A 22321-nucleotide genomic window follows, 5' to 3' on the forward strand; every position below is an offset into this window, starting at 1 on the left:
CGCCGATCCTTACCCCTCCCCTCCGATAATAGACCGGCTATCGATTTAGCCTACCTTACTCGTTGAAGATCTAAGCAAGATAAACCCTACTAGCATGCATTAATAGAACACTAGACTACACCTAGCCCCGAAGAACTCTAGGAATGCGGATATGTAGTCGCCGGCATTAAGGATGGCCGCATAGTACTCGCTACGTTCGGATGCGTACTACTCGACGAAAGACTCGTAGAGTCTTAGTCTATAAGCCCTATGTTAATGATTACTCTATAGGACGTAGATAGATAAGCATTCTAGGAGCATATAGCAAAGCGCTTCGATGTCGTCTATAACTAGTCTTCGGTGCTCTTCGAGCCTAACTATAGTAACGATGAAGACTTAGCTTCTCCGATTAAGTCTTAGGATCTTATCGTAGCCGCACTAGATAGGCTCTATAGACTTTTCTTTAGAAGAGCCTTAGGCTAGACCGACTACATCTTTAACAACCCTATCTAATTATGGCACTAATAGAAATAACGGTAATAGTAAAGGATGACAAATATAGGAAGAGACATCGATATAGACATAGTTAGCCTCTTTCCTCTTTCCTCTTTCCTCTTTCCTCTTTCCTCTTTCCTCTTTCCTCTTTCCTCTTTNACGTAGACTCGAATAGACATAGAGCTTAAAGTCCTAGAATGGATTTCTAAATTGCGCGAGTAAGTGCTAATGTAATAGAACTGTACTAGTCTAAGCTAATGATTCGTAGTGCCCCTACTACCCCTACTAAAGGAAAGAACCGCAGAGAGGGCCCTAATAAGAGGCCTAATACTCCTACAACCTTAGAGGACGAGGGTCTAGAATCGCTATTAGGTTCTAATTCTAATTCTAATTCTAAGACACTTATAGTACCTAAAAAGACTCTTAAGAAGATGAAGGTCTCGAAGGCAAGGTAAGTAGGTGTAATAGTCTTGTAATAGTCTTAGCTAATACTAAATAGCGTGTCCGATCTCGAGGATTCTAACATTAATCCCCTTCTAAGCATAAGAGCATTAAAAAAGCGCGTACCCGGACCCGATACTACTAGAAGCGGCAGAAGAGATACTAGAGGAAAGACGGTTCCTATTAGCAGAGAATCGACTAGAAAAAAGACCGTCCCTACTAGCAAGCGATTGCTAAAGGTCCTACCTAAGAAGCAAGCACCTAAGAAGTAAGCACCTAAGAAGAACGTAGCTAAATCGTCTAAGGGTAAAAACTACGAAGGACCTCGACTATACAACTTAAGCGGAAAAGGAAACATGCTCGGCGACAAGGCTCTAAGATTTGTCCTATTAACTAACACTAAGAAGGGCGGTATATATACTGTAATAGTCTTGTAATAGTCTTATGCTAATAGTATATAGGAACAAATGCCCTTTCTAAAATTAAGCACTACTAGGCAACTACCGGAACACTTATTGCTATCTTGCCGTTCTAAAGACTCGTTAGAGAAATTGCTAAGGACTACAAAGAAGATCTACGATTCTAGAAATCTGCTATCGATGCTCTTTAGGTCGCTATAGAAGCACACATGATTATAATGTTTAAGATAGTTAACCTAGGTGCCATTTATGTAAAGCGTGTTACTATCTAGTCGAAGGACTTTAAGCTTATTAAGGCAATCGTAGGCCGCGTAACTCTTTAATAGTTTAGGTATATGCGATTAACGTGTAATAGTCTTGTAATAGTCTAACGATTTGCAGAGCGCGAATAGAAACATAAGAAGAATGATTATATTATCACAGTTTTTAGGTCCTTCGGGGACATATAGAAGGGAGAAAATTAGCTTACCTAATTAATCAAATTAAATGGTTAGACGTTTTTTAAACTCCCGAACTAGCAGCATGTCCTTCTGCATAATTGTGACTCGCCTTCCATAGATAGTAAGCAACTAGGCTAACTTAAAATGCTATATAAGATAAGCCTCCGCAGCCTCTTGTAGTACTATAATCGCCTTAGAACGAAAGCGCAGGTTATGGCCTAGAACGCTAGTAACTTCCCTTACAAGGCGCTAGAATGGTAGCCTAGGGATAATAAGATCCGTGCTCTTTTAGTAGTTCCGGATCTCTCGAAGAGCTATAGTTCCTTAGCCTNTGTATCTAATTAGAATAGGTATCTTAGTGCATCTACGCTTATAGTACCTCTTCTCCTAGACGTCTTTAGGCGCACTATAACTATAGACTTTCCTATAATGGTGTTAGTATACGAGACCTATTTTAATTATTATGACTTACGTTTTCGTTGCCTTAGAGCTAGCTTCGGTACGGTCTTTACCGTCTTTATAGATTAACGTGTATAGCGGGGGGCAGCTAGGACTTTTGCTATACGATAATTAGCAGGCTTACTATTATAAGACTATTACACGCCCTACGCTACTTTTAGGCCGTGCGATAAGGAGCTATCTTTTTTAGCACAGTCTTTACTCTAGCTACTAGCTTTAGAGGTAGGTGTTTTTAGTTGCGTTTGTCCGTAATGTTCGCGTAGTCGCTTCCTTTTTCGCTATCTTCATTGTCGCTATCTTCCTCGTTATCGGATAGTTCATCTAGTTCTAATCTTATATAACTATATCTACCGTCGCTATCGAGGGTAGCACTCTTATCGATTACTATATATTGCTTACGAGTAAGGCTTAGGGATCGCCTCCTCGTATATGGCTTTGTTAGCAGTTCGGCATCCTCGTCTAGTTGTCTCTTATTAACCTCTGTCTCGAATGTATTAAAGTGACTTAAGAGGTCATCTACAAATCCTAGGCCTATACGACTTATTTAGTAAGGGGCTACACCTATGGAAGAGAGGCAAAACATACTATAGTTATCATCTTTAGGCTCTTCGTAGTCTATAGCAATCATCTGCTACTGTACATGACTATTATAAAGTCGACTAGCTGCACCAATAATTGGAGGCATATTGTTTAGGGGTCAAAATATAGGTTAGTATTAGGAATGTTAAGGAGGGAACGCCAAAAATCGAAAAACACAAACAAAGCTTCGGGCGCAAGTTATAATAATCCCCGCTATAGTCATATGACCTATAATAGTCCGTAATAACCTTTAGAAGTAAGCACTATGCTCTACTCGTCCACTAATTGTAGGAAAAATGGAAAATTGGTCGTTAAGGGGAGCACCCTAGCTTAAAAAGTTTTTTCCTACGCTATAATAGTCTTTCCCTATATTAACTATTATAGCATAACTAAAGTGACAACCAAACTTCTTAAGTAATCCTAGCTTCTTAGTAAAGTAACTTTAGTAGGCTCTTCTACATATCCTAATATATAGCAAGCACGATGTCGGCATCGTAAAGAGCATTAGGCCTTATCGTCGACAATGCTAACATCGTGCCTACTACATACTAGGATGTACAAAATCCTCCTATGTGCTACGACCTATTACTTCTAGCTATCTCCTGCGGCTACGCCTAGAGTCGTCTAGCATGTAAAAATGTATAATGATTGTTAGATCGGTATCGTCGTCCGTAGAGAGGAGTCGATAGGTACGCTTTAAGTGTCCCTACCCCTACCCCTACCCCTACCTCTACCCCTACTACTACTCCTACATGGACCCTACTACTACCCCTATATAGACCCTACTACTACCCCTATACGGACCCTACTACTACCCCTATACAGATAAGGGGGAACATCTACTATAGGTTAGATGTTTGTTAGGAGGCTGCTATATAGAAGTTCGGGTTATAGGCAACGTTCTATAGATAACTTAACATTAACGAAGTCCCTATTTAGTCTATAAAGAGATGCTAATAGCTCCGTCTAGAACGCTTTATCGAAGAACTTTCCGACGGGATCGTAGAGAGGAGTCGATAGGTACGCTTTAAGTGCCCCTACCCCTACCCCTGCCCCTACCCCTACCTCTACCCCTACTACTACTCCTACATAGACCCTACTACCGCCCCTACATAGACCCTGCTGCCGCCCCTATATGGACCCTACTACTGCCCCTAGTTCGGGTTATAGGCAACGTTCTGTAGAGCGTACAGATTGTTTCTATAGTACTAAGTGCTAGTTATTAGGTTAACCTAGGATGAAGCATTAAATTGCTAAGGTGTTAAAGACGACCGAGTTGTTGTAGAGGAGATGAGAGAGGTTTATATAGCGTAGTTAGTCTCTTTACACATCCTATGCTGTACCTTGCGGTAGGCTAAAATCTGTAATAGTCCTTCTCCGAAGTAACTATTATAGCATAAGTGAAGTGAAGACTAAACTTTTCAAGTAAATCTATAGCACGATGTCGGCGTCGTCGACGACGAGGCCTAATAATCTTTATAATGCCGATATCGTGCTTACTACATACTAGGATGTACAAAAGAGCCTACCTTCTAGTGTCCTAGATTCTATTACTTCTAGCTATCTCCTGCGGCTACGCCTAGAGTCGTCTAGCATGTAAAAATGCACAATGATTTTTAGATCGGTATCGTCGTCCGTAGAGAGGAGTCGATAGGTACGCTTTAAGTGCCCCTACCCCTACCCCTACCTCTACCCCTACTACTACTCCTATATAGACCCTACTACTACCTATATATGGACCTTACTACTACCCCTACATGGACCCTACTACTACCCCTAGTTCGGGTTATAGGCAACGTCCTATAGAGCGTACAGAGTGTTTCCGTAGTATTAAGTGCTAGTTATTAGGTTAACCTAGGATAAAGCATTAAATTGCTAAGGTGTTAAGAGTTGTTATGGAGGAGATAAGAGAGGTTTATATAGCGTAGTGGAGCTCCNAACTAATCGGCTACGGTATTAATGTCTAGTGTAATTAGCAAACGCTAACTATTATAAGACTATTATAAGACTATTACATACCGAATTTCCGGTACTCCTCGAATTTATTATAGTCCTATCTAGATTCCTTAAAGGCCTTTAGTCGAGGTGGACTAAAGAATGTTCTAGTTCTTCCTCTTAAAAGATTCGGCTTTAGCTAGGTCGTAATGTCGTCTACATACTTTTCCTTCTAAAGCGCTCTTAAGGAGTTCTAGTATAGATCCTCGTAGGAGGTAGTCTCTTCTAATTCGGCATCTACAGATGTCTAATAGCGCGATCTAAAAAATTCATTCTTTAAAGTTAGCTCTAATAGGACAGCATGACTAAACAAATGACTAAGATGTCCGGTAGTCTATAAATAGTACTTTCTAAGCTTTGCCGAGGCTGCGTCGATGCCTTATAAAATTTCCTACTACTACTCGAGGTTACTTCTTTTCTTAACAATCTTTACTACCTTTTCTATGGTCTCGAGAAGTTAGTTATATACTAAGAAGGGAAGATAGATTGTTACCGTTTTCTAGTAAGATAGTTGTTTTGTCTAAAGGGCAAAAGGCTGCAGTATATGTAGAATAAAGCGTAGCTGCTCCTACTCTTCTTTACTAATTCGAAGTCGTAGCAGAAAGCCTTACATCGTGTGCGATGCTTCGTTAAATTCGTCTATAAGACTAAAGAGTCGCTATAACATCTAGAAGGTCGAGTTAAATCGAGTCTTAACGTCCTGTTTTAGACGCCTTAGATAGAACCGAGACTTAGGCGGTCTATGAACAAACGAAGCATAAGAATTGTTCTCTACCGTATAGCGATTATGTTCGGCTTCCTCCTTTGCTTAGTTTTCCTAGAACACCCTAAGCTAAATAGCTTCGAACCTTTCCCGCCGGCTACTACTATAGTTTATCTATACGGTAGACTTTCGCGCCTAGGATTATTAGACTATTACAAGACTATTATACCGCTAGGGATTAATCTATACCTTAAATAACAGCATTGTAAGTCCTGTACCACGCATAGCTTTATAAAGATCATTTTCTATGTCGTCGTCCTAGTTCCGTTCGATGTCGTCGTTTGTTAGGGTAACCTTAAGCTTTACTAGCATACCTCGTTGTCCGAGCTAGATTACGTAAGCTAGGCATGGCACAAGCTTATAGTTAATCTCAAATTCTGCAGCAGCAATGTCTAGCATCTCTAGGTCGTCCTCTTAATCGTCTAGATTAAAGACTCGAACCGTTAGCAATTTAATACTGCTTCTACTTAGCATATGTTGTTCGCGGACGGACTTAATGCATTCCTTAAGCTCCTAGTAGAGGGTTTTGTTGTTACTTGCATTGTTAGCTATAATTGCTTAGAGGCGTGTCGCTATCCCATATTTATAAAGGATAGCACTAAGCGTATTAGCCATTCTTTTTCTAGAGTGTTTGCTATATAATAGTTCGAAGGTAAGAAGCTCGTAGCAATGCTTAAACTTGTCGGTAATCTAAAAACACATAACTGTAAGGAATGATTGTCGTGTGTTTAGCGCACTCTAGGCGTTAATTGTAATAGCTACTCGGCCTTTATGTACGTTAAGCTAGCGCTTAATATCTGCTTTAGCTTCTACTACATAACTCTTACACTTGCGAGCAAATGTCGATGTAGAGGGAAATTTAACATTAGGCTTAAGCTTCTAGTAGCTCCTCTAAATAGCAGCATTCTTAAAGAACTCGAAAGAAACGCCCGTCGATAGCATTACTTCCATTAGCAGGCGGTCGAATTCTTCCTCGATAGGCGGAAGCTCCTCTATAGATGACTATAGAGTATGTTAGTGTACTTGCGTAGTAGTCTTATAATAGTCTTATAATAGTCTTATAGACCTCGCTCGGACTTACCTTTTCTTTTAGAACATATGCTTCTTTGCTAGCTCCTATCGTAGCCTTCTAGTAGGAGCGCGATAAAAGATGCTTTCCTATTCCTAATGTACCATTCTTTTAGGGGTATGTAATGCGTTTTAAGCATAGGTTATAGATGACTATTAGCGCTCCGCCGTTAGTATATGCAGCTTCTCTAAAAAATTTCCATGTATCGGCAGTTTTGCTTAATAGTCCCTAGAAAGTTGTCGATTCCGTATTAGCCTTACTATAGTCCCGATACTATGGCGTTATCTTCTACTATAGGACAAAAGAGTCATATGTTACAGTCGAGTAGGAATAGTATCGCTTTCCGTTAATGACTTTAAGACCGAGTCGTGTAGCATACTACCGCCCCTCGTGTTCTAATAGATAATGTAGAGCATTTCGGGGCACTAAAAACCCTGTCGATAGAGAGGCTAGTCTACTAGAGCTAAGGAGGGGGGCGAAGGAGCCGATACTGCTCTACGAATTAAGTTAAGAAAGAAGGGTGTTATTATTAAGACGATTCGATCGTCGAGACGCTAATGTTAGTGTTGCCTAGGAGGACTTCCTAATAGAGGATCGAGATGTAGAAAGACAGGATAGTAATGCCTGTCTTACAAGTCTTAGTAATCGTCGAGGGGTTACTAGTGTACGCAGCATTGTTTCTAAGCATAACAAAAATCAAAGAAAGAATGAGGGGAAGTGAAAATTGATATCGGTAGGCGTTCTATAGAGCTAGGACCTTTAACGCTAGCCCGGCAAATACTCGGTAGGTAATAGTCTAGTAATAGTCCTACTAACTACTCCATAATCGTGTCCCCGTCCTTGTCTTGTCTATCCTTAGCCTTTAGTGCCTCTAGCTAAAGCGTGTAATTAAGAAACTTCACCTTACGACGACGGCTTAAGGTTATATAAAGAGCCTTATGCTTTCCTAGCACCCTTTCTCTTCTACCTAGCTTACCCGACACGTACTATAGAGGTGTAACTCCGAACGCTACTATAGCACTGCCGATAACACGTAGTAGCTTATAGTACTTTCTCTTTAGGAGAAGAAACTTTCCCTTCTCTAGCATCATTATAAGAGCCCTTAGAGAAATGACTCCCTTCTTGTCTAAGGACTATAGTGTTCTATTCATGTTAGCTTTAACTATTACAAGACTATTACACACTTACATGAAAGTCTTCTTAGCTTCTATAGCAAGCGAGCTAGGGAATGCACGAAAACGGTTTGTTAAAACACTATCCTACTAAGCGGCTAGGCTAGGAAGGTTGTACTAGCTATTCTTATCGGCCTAAATAGGTGCTTACTTTAACTATGTTATAAGGTTGCGAATGATTGCGCTATTAATCGGGCCGAAATACTCGTTAGGGTCGAAAAAGCCATATTTAATGTACAAAAGCTAGAGATATTAGACTATTATAAGACTATTATAGTGTCGAGCTTACCCTTAATGTCTATCTATTATAGCAGGACTTTCTTAGATTTTTGACCATAGAGTAATAGTTAAGTGTTCCTACTTCGGGGTCCTAGCTTATGTCGAGGAGTTTAAGTTTATACTTAAAATCCTTGTAGACGTAGTAGAAGGCGGTCTAGATGCCTAGGTATAGTAAGCGGCCTTAAGACATTTTTCGGCTCTAGTTTAAGAGTTCAGTTATAAGAGCACTAGCGTTCGGGTCGTCGTACTCGTCTTCGTCGATAGCGGCATCTATAGGAAGATCTAAAGCAACGTTGTCGTATAAGTCTTCCTATTTAGGATTATTGTTATCGACCTAGACATCGCGGTGTTATAGAAGGCTAAAGGGGATAAGGTAGTTGCTAACGCGGATGCCCTTAGATGTGGTTTTAGTTATAGAGAGTTGCTATAAGGCATTCGCGAGAGTGTAGCTATCGACTCTAGTAGTAGCGGCTAGAGTAGGTAATAGTAGCGTAGGCGAGGACGGTATAGGTAAAGATAGCATAGCTTTAGACGAAGATAGCCTATAATCCTCGAAATATTAGTCTAATGCGCGCCTATAAAATGTTAGACTATTATAAGACGACTATAGGACTATTATAGTAATAAGCTTATAATCTTTGCATCTCTTCGGTTTTTACGTCTATAAGCCTCTTCTTTTTAGCATCCTCGCTCATTACCTTATACTTATTAGTCTTTTAGAGAGCAGCTCGCTTGCGGCTAATACTAGTATAAAACTTGGTACGCAACTTTTCGAATTTCTCCTAGCTAGGAATGCGAGCAGCTTTTTCCTTACGGGCGCGTTCCTTTCTAGTGTTAGCATTGTCGGAGTACTCTCCTTCCTATTTACGTTTAGGAGGCATAGCGTTAACGAGACTAGGGAGGTATAATAGTCCTTATAATAGTCGTAAACAGCGTATAGAGATAGAAGAGAAGAAAGGAAGAGAGCGTAGAAGTAAGGAAATCTGTTCGGCAGGTATAAAACGGCGCGTCTAAGATCTCGGCACGCGTATAATGTTATAAGGCTTATAGAGAAGTGCTAGTGTTAAGAGGAGTGTAATAGCCTTATAATAGTTAAGTTCGGCGCGCGTAAAGCGAAGCGCGAAGATTTAAAGTAAAGAAAAAGGCCGTGCGTAAAGTCTAGTTATGCGTAAGGCGCCTAAAGCGACGGTAATAGCGAAGGATAGCGCGCGTAGGAGGTGAATCACATAGTTAGAGTGAATAGCTGAATTAGGCGCGTATNCTAGGCGCCCTAACGCTAGAAAACGGTGTTATCTCGAGATAGACCGGCACTAACACTAGAGGTTACACCTTCGCTTCGTTAAGAAATAATGACGACTAGAGCAAAGCTAGCTTTAGAGCAGCTGCCTTATTTAACCTCTTAGACTAGCCTTATGTACGATGTCCATATACGGTTCTATATAGAGGTCCGCCTAGAAGTTAACTAGGGCGTGCATCTAGAAGACCTACGGCGGATCTACGCGATATATAAAGAACTAGTTAATACGGGCTTAGTCGATAATCTAAGCATAGTTAGTCTAGCGCCCTCGGTACTTATAAGAATCCTAACGAGATTCGTTACTAAATAGGAGGTCTACGCGGTGCACTCGGAGCGACATTAGGAGTTCGTCATTAGTCTAGAACTTTAGGACAACGAAGATCTTTATAACGGCGGTTCTTAAATGGATAGTATCTATCTATCTAAGAACTCCCTAATGTGCGTAAGGCTATTAGCTAGAGGTGCGATCGAGGCTTGTCGGGGTATTCTTAATAGTTATGTTAAGAACGCGATTATAGTAATCCGACCTCCCGGTCACTATGCCAAACATAACGAACCGATAGGCTTCTATCTATTTAATAATGTACCTATCGCCGTTAAAGCCTACTAGAACGAGTTTAAAGACACATGTCGTAAAGTCCTTATTCTCGACTAGGATGTACATTATAGCAACGGCGTACAACAGGCATTCTATAACGACCCTAACGTGCTATATATCTCCCTTTATGTCTACTAAGGGGGCAAATTCTACCCTACTAGACTAAAGGGTAACCATCTTCACTATAGTAAAGGGCCTAGCCTAGGCAAGAACATTAACATTCCCTAGAGAACAGTAGGCATAACGGACGCAGATTATATGCTCGCTTTCTAGAAGATTATGATGCTAATTGCATAGGACTTCGATCCGGATCTAGTTGTCGTTTCTGCTAGGTTTAATGTAGTAGAGGGTAATATGCCTTCTATGGCCGCCTTAACCGTCTTCATTAATAATCGTCGAGAAGGTTCACTGCATGTGAACATATCTTTCATAAGGCAATTATTACTGTTAGTCAACTTAAGACTAAGTCATAAAAACCCGAGCTTTTAATGGTTTAGGTCCTTCCCTATTACATTAACATTAACATTAACATTAATTGCAGAACTTCTCTAATCTACAACTAGCCTTCCCTTATACTTGCACCTTACTTAATACTCCTACATTATAAGACACTGACTTGCTCTTATTCTCTTTACATTATCTATAAGCGGCGCGCATCTTATTAACTTACGCGACGCCTTCGCTCTCTTACTTAAAGATCTTCACTTTTGCCTAAACTTTACTAACCTTAAGCTCTATTACCCTTCCTCCCTTCCTTCCTTCCTTCCTTCTTCGCTAACGTATATAACGTGTTACTGCCGCCGAAGCGAATCCTACATTACTATCCTTTAAAATGTCATTACGCGCTAATTACTCTACCGATTACTTTGCCGCTTAAGATCTTAGCCCCCGCGAGCTATATAACAAACTCGTAGACCTTACTAACGGTAACGATCCGCGCGAGACTAGAGACGTAATTAAGGCTATCGGTAAGTTAATAGAATTTGTGTGTGTTAACGTCGCTAACTAAGCATATTTAGTAGCCTATCCTAACCTTAGAATCCGCCGTACCGACGCCGACGACTTTATCGAGCTATTTTACGACCTCTACTAGAAGATTAACATAGACGGCTAAGACATCTAGATCCGTAGCATTGTTNATCTCGCTTCCGACCCGGCATCTTAAACGAACACGGCGAGGATAACTACCTAGACCTTACGAGCGGAAGAGGTACTATAGAATTCGGTAATATAAAGCTCGAGCATAGTCGTTAAGCTTTCTGCTCTCTCTTCGTCGGTGTAAGCGTAAAGGCCGTTAGCGAGAGCACCGATAATAGAGGTCCTACTATACTCTACCCTACCCTAGTTAATTAAAGCTCGATTAACGCTTAGGTAGCATATATAGGCCGTAGTAGGCGCTATAGAATTGTAGGACACGACACGAAGGTTATCGTAGAAGGCCTTAGCATCGACACCGTCTACCCTAAGAAAGATAAAGCTCGTGCTAATAAGGCCGCATACCCTATCTAGAAACTAAGAATAGATGACAAGACGCTCTACTAGGTGACTAAGGCGGACTTTAGCGAGTATGAGGCGGCTTACATATACTGTCTCGATGCTAGCTAGGTACACCTATACGAGGATAGAATTAGATAGATAGACGAGCTTAGAAATGAGTACGGCTTCGTGTTCCCTAGCGATTAATCTCGTTAAACCTTCCTAGCTAAGTAGTCAAATAGAAGCAAGAAGGGCGGACAGGGAAAGAAGTAGCTATAAGTAAGTTTTAATCAACATTGGAATAATTGCTAAAACACTGACGAGTATATAGACACCTATAAGTTAGTAAGATAATCGGCCTTGCACTAAGAGAGAGTTTTATATAGAAGAGGCCGAATGGGGCTTGCTTATTAATGGAAGTTATAGGAGGAAAAGTAGTTACATAGCGGAGGAAGTCATGCAATAATGTATAGGCCTAAATAATGCGTAGGCCAAATTACAAAATGAACTCTAGTTATTNGTCCCTCTTAGCTCCTANATATATATAATCTTCTAGATCTCCGGGAGCGAATTCGGGGCCGGTAGGCCGTCCTNCATCGTCATTATTAAGCGTAGAATCGCCTTCCTTAAGATCTGCGACTAGATCGCGGGGTGCTATATAGATGCTTAAGAGGTCTTAATCCATTTGTTCATTAAAGCGCGTAATAGCTGCCCTTAGAACTTTAGCACCTGCTTAATTAATGTTAGGNAACTTAAACGAAGTAAGGCGTCGGCCTCCGCTTTATAACGCCCCTAAGTAAGCCGTAATCTCTAGACTAAGAGAAAGGTTGTCTAAAGATCGACTTCGAGTTAAGTNCGCTAAGTTNANACGGATGTTTATAGAGTCCTCTAATGCACGATGCNAATTATCCTACTAGTTAANTAGAGGTAAGNAGCGAGAAAGGCATGTTCGAAAATCGAAGCTCGAGTTTNCCTATTCTTTNATCTAGGTCTTAACTACGAGATTTAANAGTTNACCGTAATNGTTAATCGCTTNCTATAAGTCCTCGTNGCTACGGGTATTAATAAGCCCGCCTANAAGGATTGCCTTANNGACAATAGGATTAAATCTTACGCCTTTATGCGAAAGCTATAGCATAAAGAGCATTTCTCGAGCATAGTTAGTACCTCTAGTACTAAGGCACTGTACGATCGACCGGTTGTAATAGCGCTTAACCTAGCCGATGTCGCTATACTTGTAAGCATAGAGCATGTTTTTAATTAGCATAACGTCCTAGAGAAAACGTACAAGTAGGAGAAATTCTTCATCCTAAGGAGGTTCGTCTAAGTTAGGGTTTACTGCTACACAATTGTTACCGTAGGCCTATAAAGCAAATGCAGTATTATAGATTAATGTAATATACCTTGTAACATCGTAAGGCTAACGACTCTTTAGGTAGGCTTCGACTTAAGAAAGGTTAGTTATATCTATACCTTCTTCTTTAAGCTAGACGAATAGAAGGGCTATAATACGAGCTTCCTAGGCCTAGAACACTACCTCTTTAAGTTCGTAAAAAGGTGCTTATTCTAACGGCACTTTTTTAATCTTCCGATACTACATGTTATAGGTAAGGCTAGCGGTAACAGGATTGTTAACAGGACCTATATATAATTTCTAAATGGCCTAAAGCCGGTTCTACGCCTAATGGAAGATAGAAACGATTAGCTATAACTACTTCCGACGCTCGAAGTCGGACTTATTATCCTCTCTATCTAATTAGATAGAGGTAGATAATTTGACAGTCTTCTAGTCGCCGTAAAGTAACTATAGACGTTCGCTATATCGTGCATCGTCTTCGGGTATAGCAAACTAGTTACGAAATATGGCACTATAGATTGCATTAGTGCCTTTAATCGTGCCCTCGTTAAAATAGAGAGGGGAAAGAGCGTAGTACTCTATCTTTGCTACTAGAAGGCGTTCGATAAATGGGAAGTCCTAATTCGCTCCTTAAGGGATAGGGCCTTTCTAGCTTACGTATCTAGATATACTAAATGTTTCTTTAAGTGCGTAGGTTATCTAGAACCGATATGATGCCTCCTATTCTCTATCGTTTTTAACCCCTAGTGTATAAAGAACATCCTTATACGTAAGCCTCGCCGAGTAATCTATCTAATCCTACTTTAAGCCTTAGTTAGGAACGAATAGGTTAATATAGACGCGCCCTATAGTAGCTGCTTTCTACTCTAGTTTCGTAGACATTGTCTAGTGCCGCCGACCTTCGGAATAGTTAATGTTGTCGTACTAGATCTACGCCTAGGGATGTTGTCTAAGACGGCGGAGGATTGTCTTCTAACTAGTTAACTCGTAAAACTAAAGCTCGGACTAACACTAATCGCTCGCCTTAGACTCCGCTACAATCTTATTACGGTCCTCGAGAAGGGTCTAGTAGGAGGCAGCATATCTAATCGAGCAGAGAAATTCCTAGCCTCGCTTAATAAGTCTATAGTGCGCTATGTTGTTGCCTACAAGGTGTATAAAGTAATTCGAAGTATTACGAGCGGCTATATTACATAGGTTGCTAATTAGAATTATAACACGCCTTTCCTAGCTCGTTTTTGTGGACTTGCTATAGAAGGGTGCTATAATAGCGGACAAGAAGTCGAATAGCGTATAGTATATACTTTTAACGTGTTAGATAGCGGTACAAATATCCGGCCAGATCGTATAGTCCTACTTCCTAAAGAAAGGAGAATCGGCTATTAAGGCCTTCATCTCGCTACGAGCTTACTTAATGGTAATACTATCTAGAGGAATGCCGGCCTAGGCAAAGGACTCTTAGATATTAAGAGACTCTAATAGCCGTATATAGACGCGTTTGTTCCACTGCCGTACGCTTAACACCCTAGGCCCTAGCTCTTCCGGTTTAGCAGTTATGCGAAGTACGACGAAGTCCCTAGGACTAAGGTTATACCGTTCACGAATATAGCGGGTAATGTCGTCCGCTTTCTAACGCGGGCTTAAGTCTAGCCTTCTTTGCTCGATCTAAATAGGCGATTAGACGGAGGAGGGTAGTAAAGTAGGCCCTACCGTCGACGACATAGTAGTATTTATAAGGACGCGTCGCTAGCCTTAAATTAGTATCGTATAGAAGCGTAGAAGCACAGTATTTCCTTACTAAAGTAACGAGTCGCTGCTATTAATAGCGCAGGTAGGAGATAGTAGATAATGTTGCTACTAACAAATCGTCTAGTTTGCTACGCAAAGACCCTAGGTTTTGGCCTAGACTGCGTAGCAGAATTCCCGAATTCCGGTCACGTGCTGCCAGTCTAGGTGCACTAAGGCAACAAACATACAGTAAGCGTGGGCAGGGTCGTACCCACAACTTCACCCTTGGTCCTCTGCTCCCTAAGACATCTGAAAAGAACAATGATTGAGAAAGACATTGTGGGTTTGGAAGAATAATCGTAAATGGTTCTCCCACGTCAGAAGAAGGGCAAGCAAGGAGATGGCGCGTTTTAACCTCTCAGATAGCGAGGCGTCCACCACATTGGCTGTTAAAAGGCATGATAGTTTTGAGCTTACCGTGAGTGTTTAAGGAGAGCACGCGAAGTTCATTCTTTCTTGCTGCATGGAAAGTCAGTACCGGCCATATGTATCCTATTCATGGGTTCGTCATCGAAGCTGACATAGTACTTGGATAGTCGAATATGTGTGTGTTCAATCCAGATAAACCCATCATATTCGTGTGCGTGTAGTACTGTGTACCAAGAACCAAAACAAGATTCCATCATAAAAACCGTTCTCTTCCCATATGTACATTGTTCCTCCATCATACTTTCGACATCCCCGTGACCAAGAAGCTCCTAGTAGACATAGAAAGTCTGCACCTCATCATCCGACTGCATCAACTTCTGATTCCTCCTCTTCATAATAAACTTGACAACCCAAGCCACAAGCGCCGTTCCAGCCGAAAAGCCCGCACTGGAAAACATAGCAATACCATACTTGGGAGCATCGCTAGGGTCCCAAAGATAAGGTGTCCAGATGAAAGAGGCATTCATAATGGTGGTGACGATGGAAATGGCGGCGGCCTTTTTCTCAGGGGATTGGCCGCAGGTGCTGCCGACCCAGCCGAGGATGAGCGAGTTTACGGCGTAAGTGCCGATGGTGAAGACGATCATGGCGAAGTAGCGGACGCCGGTGTTGTAGGTGACGGCGCCGACGACGAAGCCGATGATTGCGACGGATTTGGAGGCGGTGATGTGCCATGTACGTTCGTTCATTTTGCCAGAGGACCACGAGACCAAGAGGGTTGATGCACCGGCGATAAGGTAGGGTGGGCAGGTCAGGACGAGGGTGATTGTGGTGTTAAAGTTCAGCGACTTGACGACAGTGGGGAACTAGATGCGCTGTTAGATATGACTGAAGCATGAATAAGCGGAGACGCTTACGAAGTTCTTGAAACCATTCGCAGCCAAATGGAGATGAGCCATAAGAGCGAAGAGCCAGACAACAGGATCAGAAGCAGCCTGCTTGAGGCCATTGAGGACGCTGGTATCTCCCGAGTTCTGCACAGTGTCAATCTGGACACGGCTGTGGGCAAGTTGTCGCTCTTCAGGAGTGAGCCACCTGGTGGTGAGAGGTGTGTCCGGGAGACAGAAGTAACCGATGATTGCGATAACAAAGGTAACGACACCCTGGAGGATGAAAAGCCACTGCCAGCCTGCAAGTCCAGCGGAGCCTAATTCGGAAATTTGTTAATTTCAGACGCTTTATGATAAATGAGACTATGTACTTACCATCCATACCATGGAACACACCAGCGGCGATGAGACCCGCGAAAGCAGTTGCGAGAATGTTACCGGTATAGAGAATGGCGATACGCGTTGCAATCTCCTTGCGAGTGTAGAAGATAGTGAGAAGGTACACAGCTCCAGGGTAGTAAGGGGCTTCTGTCACACCGAGGAAGAAGCGGACGAGCAAAAGACCCACGAAGTTGTGGCAGACAGCAGTAAGGGCAGACACGATGGCCCACAATGCCATGCAGATTCCCATGTAGTGAGAGGGTCGAATGCGAGTCAGGAGCATATTTGAGGGGATCTGTCCCAACAAGTAACCAACGAAGAGGATGCTGACGCAGGTAAGGTACTCTGTTTGAGGTTAGACGTGTTTGTAACAGTATTAATTGAAGCCTGTGGCTTACGCGTTGCAGTCAACTTGAGGTCTTCCTCGAGACTGTTGAGACGAGCCAGAGCGATGGCATTGCGGTCAAGGTAATTCAACCAGTACATAGACCAACTGAATGGAATGGTCAGTCAGATCCATTCAATGTTTTGGGAACCAGAATGTTGGCCATCTCTTCCAGTGTGTCCACTCACAGCATGGGCATAATCCAGCGGTCTAGTTTCTTGACCAATCTGATTTCTTCGGGATTGATCTTTTCTGCTACACCTGAGTAGTCTTTCTTGACCTGAGGCTTAAGGAGATCGTTGGTGATGTCCTCGACCATCATGATGGCCGGTTTCTCGACAGCCGTGACCTTCGACATAATGGAAGAATGCTTTCAAGGTATGAATGGATAGAAACGAATGAGGAATGGATTCGAACTGATCCAAGAAAAACATGGGCCTCACGCAAGAACTTATATATCTCAATGAACTCGTAGAGAGCACAGTCCTTATCCAAGAGCTTACCTACGATCTGGCCTTCAGCCCCAGACTTCCCCATGCATACCCCATGCTGCCCTCCATATTGCTCCACAATCACAACGGACGATGCGGGGGATCTTGCAAGATCGTCCGTATGTTTCCGATGTCAAGAGTGTCCAAGCCAGCCAAGGGGGAGGGCGAAGGTATGCACAGGCGGCACAAAGTCGATATTGCGGTCGAGAGAACGAAGTGTCGTTGGAATAGTGAAACCTACCTGGTCCTTACCATGAGGGGAAATCAAGGAGTGTTGCGGTGAATAGGCAAAAACAAACGAAACCAAGAACTTGGCCTCTTGGATTGTACCTCGAGTGTTGAAAGAACGTTATTATGGCAAATTGAAACCCGACAAGTTTTCGTTGCCCAGGTCGGACATTGTCGTGAGGCTGATTTCTTGGAATCTTAAGCTCTGTTATACGTGACTTGGTGGTGCGGTCTTCGCACCGGGCGGTTGATGTGGCTTCGGCGGTTGTGCCCAGTATTGACTGTACCGACGACAAGAGTCTGAAAGGGTGATTTTGAACACTTGTTTTTTCGAGGAACGACCAGCGTTGACTCGTAAGACAGTTGCTACTGAGTGTACACACATGCCGCTGGGAAGTCCGAGAAGCAGGATTGTGGCAGTCAATGATGCTGGTCTAAAGTTTGGTAAGGCCAAGGAAGAAGTGATGTCTACAAGACATGGGTTCGGGAGAAGTCAAGAGATGATATAGAGCACATGGAATTGATATCCAGCACGTCTTTTGGCAGCACAAACAATGCTCCTGAATTGGCCAAGAAAATGCGCAATCCTTTTGTAGATACCAAAGTCCCCATCAAGAGAGCAATTGGTTCAAGCCATCGACGAGCGTTCTCCAAAGCATCAGGATGCAAATGGCTTCTTGCAGCTCCTCGTCGCGATGGAGGTTGAAGCCACTCGAGGCAACGCTGTTTAACAAAACACCATGCGTTTGGAATAAACTCAAGGATGTCACAAATCACGTGCATGTGCCGTCGTGGAGGCGGAGTACACTTGGCACTGACGAGCACGTGTCGGCGATGACCGAGAGCCGAAGACAGCATCTAAATGGTCACTCGAGATTGTCGTATCGTGATAGGTTAAGTTAGACAAGTACACAGGCTGCCGCTATATTGCCCTGAGATCTTGCAGGAGTAGACAGATGTTCCTCTCGAGGTAGGCGTTGCAAAGTCTGGAACAACAGCAAGATCAAAGCTTGAAACATTTGCAAACAGTCGAGTAGGCGTCAGTGATGGAGGCTGAAGGTTTACCCCATATTCCGTACTTCGTCGGAACCACAGGTCGACAGGGTTTTGCATCAGAGGCTGGAACGTTCGAGCCACAAGACTTTCCAACTTCCAACCCATGACAACATGCGCACAGAGTGTGCACTTCTCCTCTTCGCCGCTCTCAAATTCCCTGGACTGGACGAATAACACGACCTGAAGACTTCACCGCCAGGCCCCATAGCCTCGACCCTCGATCCTCGACCTCAACATGAGTGACACGACTCCCCAACAGAAGGCCAATCTTGCGCGCATCCGCGACAATCAAAGAAGAAGCAGAGCAAGACGCAAGGAGTACTTACAAGAGCTTGAGACGAAATACCGCTCTTGCGAGGCCGTTGGAGCAGAGGCGTCGGCAGAGATACAAGCGGCAGCGCGCAAGGTGCTCGACGAAAACAAGAGACTGCGTCGGCTGTTACGACAGCAAGGCTTCAGTGATGCCGATATCGACGGTCCGGACCACGACGAGTATGCTTCGTCTCCATCCGCTGTCGAGATGCTGGATGTCATGCTAGTCACACGCAAGCCATGCCGCCCATCTTCAGTTGGAGGCTGCGGAGATAGTTCGGCCTTCAAGACCGAAGACGAGGATGATCTCGATTCAAGGCGACAGAGTTGCGCATCCACATCCGCATCTGCCGCTCCCGTACCGCTTGCACCGCAACCTCAGCAGCACCGCCCAATTGCTCTTGCGCCCGCTCCTGCCAATCAACCGCGATCAAGGCCTCAATCTCATGACCCGGTTTTACAGCAGCACCATCATTTGCAGCCTCAGCCTCAACAGCAGCCTCAGCAACTCCAGCATCAGCTTCCTCCTCAAATTCAGCAGTCTATGCAGTTTCAAGGCCAGCCTGTTCAGCATCAACAGGTACAAGCTCAACAGCAGATGCCACCTCAGCAACATCAGCAGTTTTTCATGACGCCTCCTTCGCATGCCTCTGCTCCTCCGTTGCCGCTTCAGAACGCACACACTTCTCCTGGAGCCTTCGTACAAGATTACCCTCTTTACGCGCCACAACCGTTTGGCTATGCTGTTCAATCACAGCTGCTTGACTGGGACATGGCTGCTGCTGAAGCTATGCCGCAGTCTGGAACCTACACGACTCCCGGGACTTATGCTTCGCCTACAGCAGGCTATCCGACGGCAGCCTCCTTCGCCTCCCCCACACCAACTGTTTCTACAGGTTACAACACCCAGGACAACACATCATCATGTTTTACAGCAGCAGACGCTATACGCACCTTACACGTTGATGCCGGCCCTGAGGTCGAAACAGCACTAGGGTGCCGTGATGGTACTAGAGACTGTCGCGTCAACAACTCAATGGTCTTTGACCTCATGGACCGTTATGCTGGCGCGCAAGGACAGCAAAGCGGAATGTGAGGTCCAAAATGCATAACGACAGACACGATCAGGGAACATATTTGTAAAATAATGTACATAGATACATCGCCGGAGTTAATAGGTTAGAGATCACGACTAACGCAAGAAAAAACCCCATTACCTTCACATCGTCTGTCTGTTCCTCAGAATCTTTGCTGTACTCCCCGAAGGACTCATTTCGACAATTCTTTGAGACACATCATCGTCCGCGTCATCCGAGTTTGAAATGCGCGAATGTGGCTCTGGCATCGTGATTGATTTTCCCAGATCGTCCAGCTCCTCGGTGTGTTCCTTCTCTTGCTCGTACCAGCTGAAGCAGGCTTCAACGAGTACTGGGAGAAATACCACTACTGACACGACCTGCCCAAAGCCCCATTGACCGTCCGAGTCTTGAGTTCCAAGCGTATGGATCATAGTCGCTTGGAAACTCTGTAACCTGAAATAGGACCAAAAGAGAACGACAGAAAGCAAGGGGATGGCGGCAACTAGTACTAGCTTGAGAGTGCTGACGAGCTCTCGAGACTTGGAGATAAGACCTTGGTACTGCTGCATCTTATGATCATAATGCCTGCGAATTCCTGCCATCAAAATCTTGCTCATCGCCACGCCAGAAAGTATCAGAAACGCCATGATGCCGAAGGCGTTGATCAGTCGGTCCTCTGCGGAACTGATTCGTGAAGTTCCTGCGAGGCAGATGTCCTGAAGTGTCTTCCACTCGGCAACTGTAAGATCGTCGTCTGGATCAGCTCCGATCGGATTCTTTCCAAAGCTCTCGATCATGCGACTCATGAATGAGTACACAGAACATGCCCAACAGATACTGAAGAGCAAATCGCGGCGATTGCTAGATGACGAAGACGCTTTGCGGGCGGACTTCGTAGGACATCCACCGACTTGAGGTTGTGTCATCCCGGGAAGAATCAGGGTGTACATCAATGGTAGGAGTGTCAGCACCGACACAGTCCAGGTGACTCTAACGGTCACATCGCCCATAGAAACAGCTGTGATGCCGTAATCGACCCTTGCTAGGACGACTATACAAGCAATTTGGATAGAAAAGGCAAAGAAGGTTGCACAGTCGTCGAAGACAGATAAGAGTTTGAGCACAAGGGTCTCTTTGATCCGAGTGGATCTCTTTGAGAGCAGGTAGAGCATTGCTAGCCCAGCACCCAGTATGCTCGAGCAGATGTATCCGACTGACATCTGTAAGATCGCGTTAGAAGCATGCACTCATGAACAGCGCTCGAACCTGACCTACGCCCACTCCAGATATGTCTGGATTACCGCCACCCCATAGTGCTGTACAGATCTGTGACTTGCACTGTTGAGCTAGTGTAAAGTCTCCGTCGCTTGCATTCCTGAGTTTGTCGATGTACGATGCAAAGCTGCCCTGTCGGTCATCAAGGCCGGTGCAATTCAAAGCCATCATAGAATGGCCTGACGAATATTGCTTGACGAAGAGATGGCATTTTGTCTTCCAATGCCCCAGGGCGGTGTTATCTGCTCGAGGCTGACCAACTTACAACATCCAATAGAAGTCCACAGACTGAGCCCGGTGGCGCATAAGCATGCATATTAAGCCGCGCCTGTATCTCACGCATGCAAGTAAATGATAGGCGCCTGTTCCTTCAATTTGAGTATTCATCGTAAGTAGAAAATGTCGTCCGCTTGTAAAAACGACCCCTTGCGCCGGGGCCCGAAAATTTCCATCTTGCTACTATCAATTATCAGTTTGACATGTCTCTGTCCAACACAACTCTATCCACTGCTATCTCTGACCATATCACATCGACATACTCCACAGGGAACAGGACATTTACCACTACTCAATCTTCTACTCCTACCCAAACAAATGGGTCTTCTGGCAGCAGGCCCGTCGGAGGTTAGCAATCTTAATTCTCCCAGTGTTTTCTCCCTAGGCATTACCATCGCGCTTGCAGCCTTTCTGACTCTGACAACCGCTTAGGCTTCAGTACAGGCGGAAAGATTGGTTGTGCGCTCGGAGCTGCTGTGGTTGTCGGGTTGTTGATTTTCTGGTAACGTCTACCTAATATACGATTAGTGTAGGGTATTGCAACTCTGACATGTGGAGGCTACGACCCAGGAAGCGCAAAAACAAGACTGCGATAAGATCGAATGTACGCGAAGATGCCTTTAGCGACAAGGCAACGCCTGTGGTTGATGATGTGAAGACCGGCAACGATGGCAAAACGCACTGACAGATTCGAACAACTGTGGTTTGACCGAAACACATGCCAGAACCTAACAGCTTCCAGGCACATTTCAGAGATACTCGTGTACTAGTCCTATTTCATGTCTCTTAGCACAACAGCATCTTTAATTTAGACCCCTAAGCTCTGGGTTGTGGGCAATGCTCTTGAAGACGGCGTTTCCATATATCTTCGACTTTTAGATCGTTGGCTCTACTGCGCTCTTGGCGTAGATAGTCGAATGTGTTTTGGAGTGTTGCAAGCAGGATTTGATACAGTCTGAGAGTGAAGGCGAAA

The 22321-nt window shown here is 43.9% G+C and overlaps 6 protein-coding genes across 6 annotated transcripts; 4 read left to right on the forward strand and 2 right to left on the reverse strand.

Annotated features, from left to right (window-relative positions):
• Positions 1 to 731: 731 nt before the first annotated feature.
• Positions 732 to 1395, forward strand: M438DRAFT_352665 (uncharacterized protein; the record flags this gene model as incomplete). The annotated part of the gene is made up of 3 exons (XM_029906807.1): positions 732 to 925; positions 974 to 1183; positions 1377 to 1395. 3 exons carry the CDS (start codon positions 732 to 734, stop codon positions 1393 to 1395), a joined length of 423 nt encoding a protein of 140 aa, XP_029764103.1.
• Positions 1396 to 9666: 8271 nt separating this feature from the next.
• Positions 9667 to 10131, forward strand: M438DRAFT_134964 (uncharacterized protein). The gene has a single exon (XM_029898852.1). The coding sequence runs from the start codon at positions 9791 to 9793 to the stop codon at positions 9995 to 9997; it is 207 nt and encodes a 68-aa protein (XP_029764104.1). The 5' UTR covers positions 9667 to 9790; the 3' UTR covers positions 9998 to 10131.
• Positions 10132 to 15304: 5173 nt separating this feature from the next.
• On the reverse strand, positions 15305 to 16989 carry M438DRAFT_403229 (major facilitator superfamily transporter; the record flags this gene model as incomplete). Its single annotated transcript, XM_029909646.1, has 5 exons — positions 15305 to 15841; positions 15893 to 16182; positions 16241 to 16591; positions 16645 to 16739; positions 16820 to 16989. The coding sequence occupies 5 exons, from the start codon at positions 16987 to 16989 to the stop codon at positions 15305 to 15307; spliced, it is 1443 nt and encodes a 480-aa protein (XP_029764105.1).
• Positions 16990 to 18230: 1241 nt separating this feature from the next.
• M438DRAFT_343036 (uncharacterized protein) lies at positions 18231 to 19931 on the forward strand. The gene has a single exon (XM_029904892.1). The coding sequence runs from the start codon at positions 18642 to 18644 to the stop codon at positions 19812 to 19814; it is 1173 nt and encodes a 390-aa protein (XP_029764106.1). The 5' UTR covers positions 18231 to 18641; the 3' UTR covers positions 19815 to 19931.
• Positions 19932 to 19937: 6 nt separating this feature from the next.
• M438DRAFT_403231 (uncharacterized protein) lies at positions 19938 to 21240 on the reverse strand (the record flags this gene model as incomplete). The annotated part of the gene is made up of 2 exons (XM_029909647.1): positions 19938 to 21017; positions 21073 to 21240. 2 exons carry the CDS (start codon positions 21238 to 21240, stop codon positions 19938 to 19940), a joined length of 1248 nt encoding a protein of 415 aa, XP_029764107.1.
• Positions 21241 to 21378: 138 nt separating this feature from the next.
• Positions 21379 to 21821, forward strand: M438DRAFT_134981 (uncharacterized protein). Its single transcript, XM_029898853.1, has one exon. It carries the CDS (start codon positions 21472 to 21474, stop codon positions 21778 to 21780), a length of 309 nt encoding a protein of 102 aa, XP_029764108.1. The 5' UTR covers positions 21379 to 21471; the 3' UTR covers positions 21781 to 21821.
• The last annotated feature ends 500 nt before the right edge of the window (positions 21822 to 22321 follow it).

The sequence above is a fragment of the Aureobasidium pullulans genome (assembly GCF_000721785.1).
Source record: "Aureobasidium pullulans EXF-150 unplaced genomic scaffold scaffold_3, whole genome shotgun sequence".
In the NCBI taxonomy this organism is placed as follows: domain Eukaryota; kingdom Fungi; phylum Ascomycota; class Dothideomycetes; order Dothideales; family Saccotheciaceae; genus Aureobasidium; species Aureobasidium pullulans.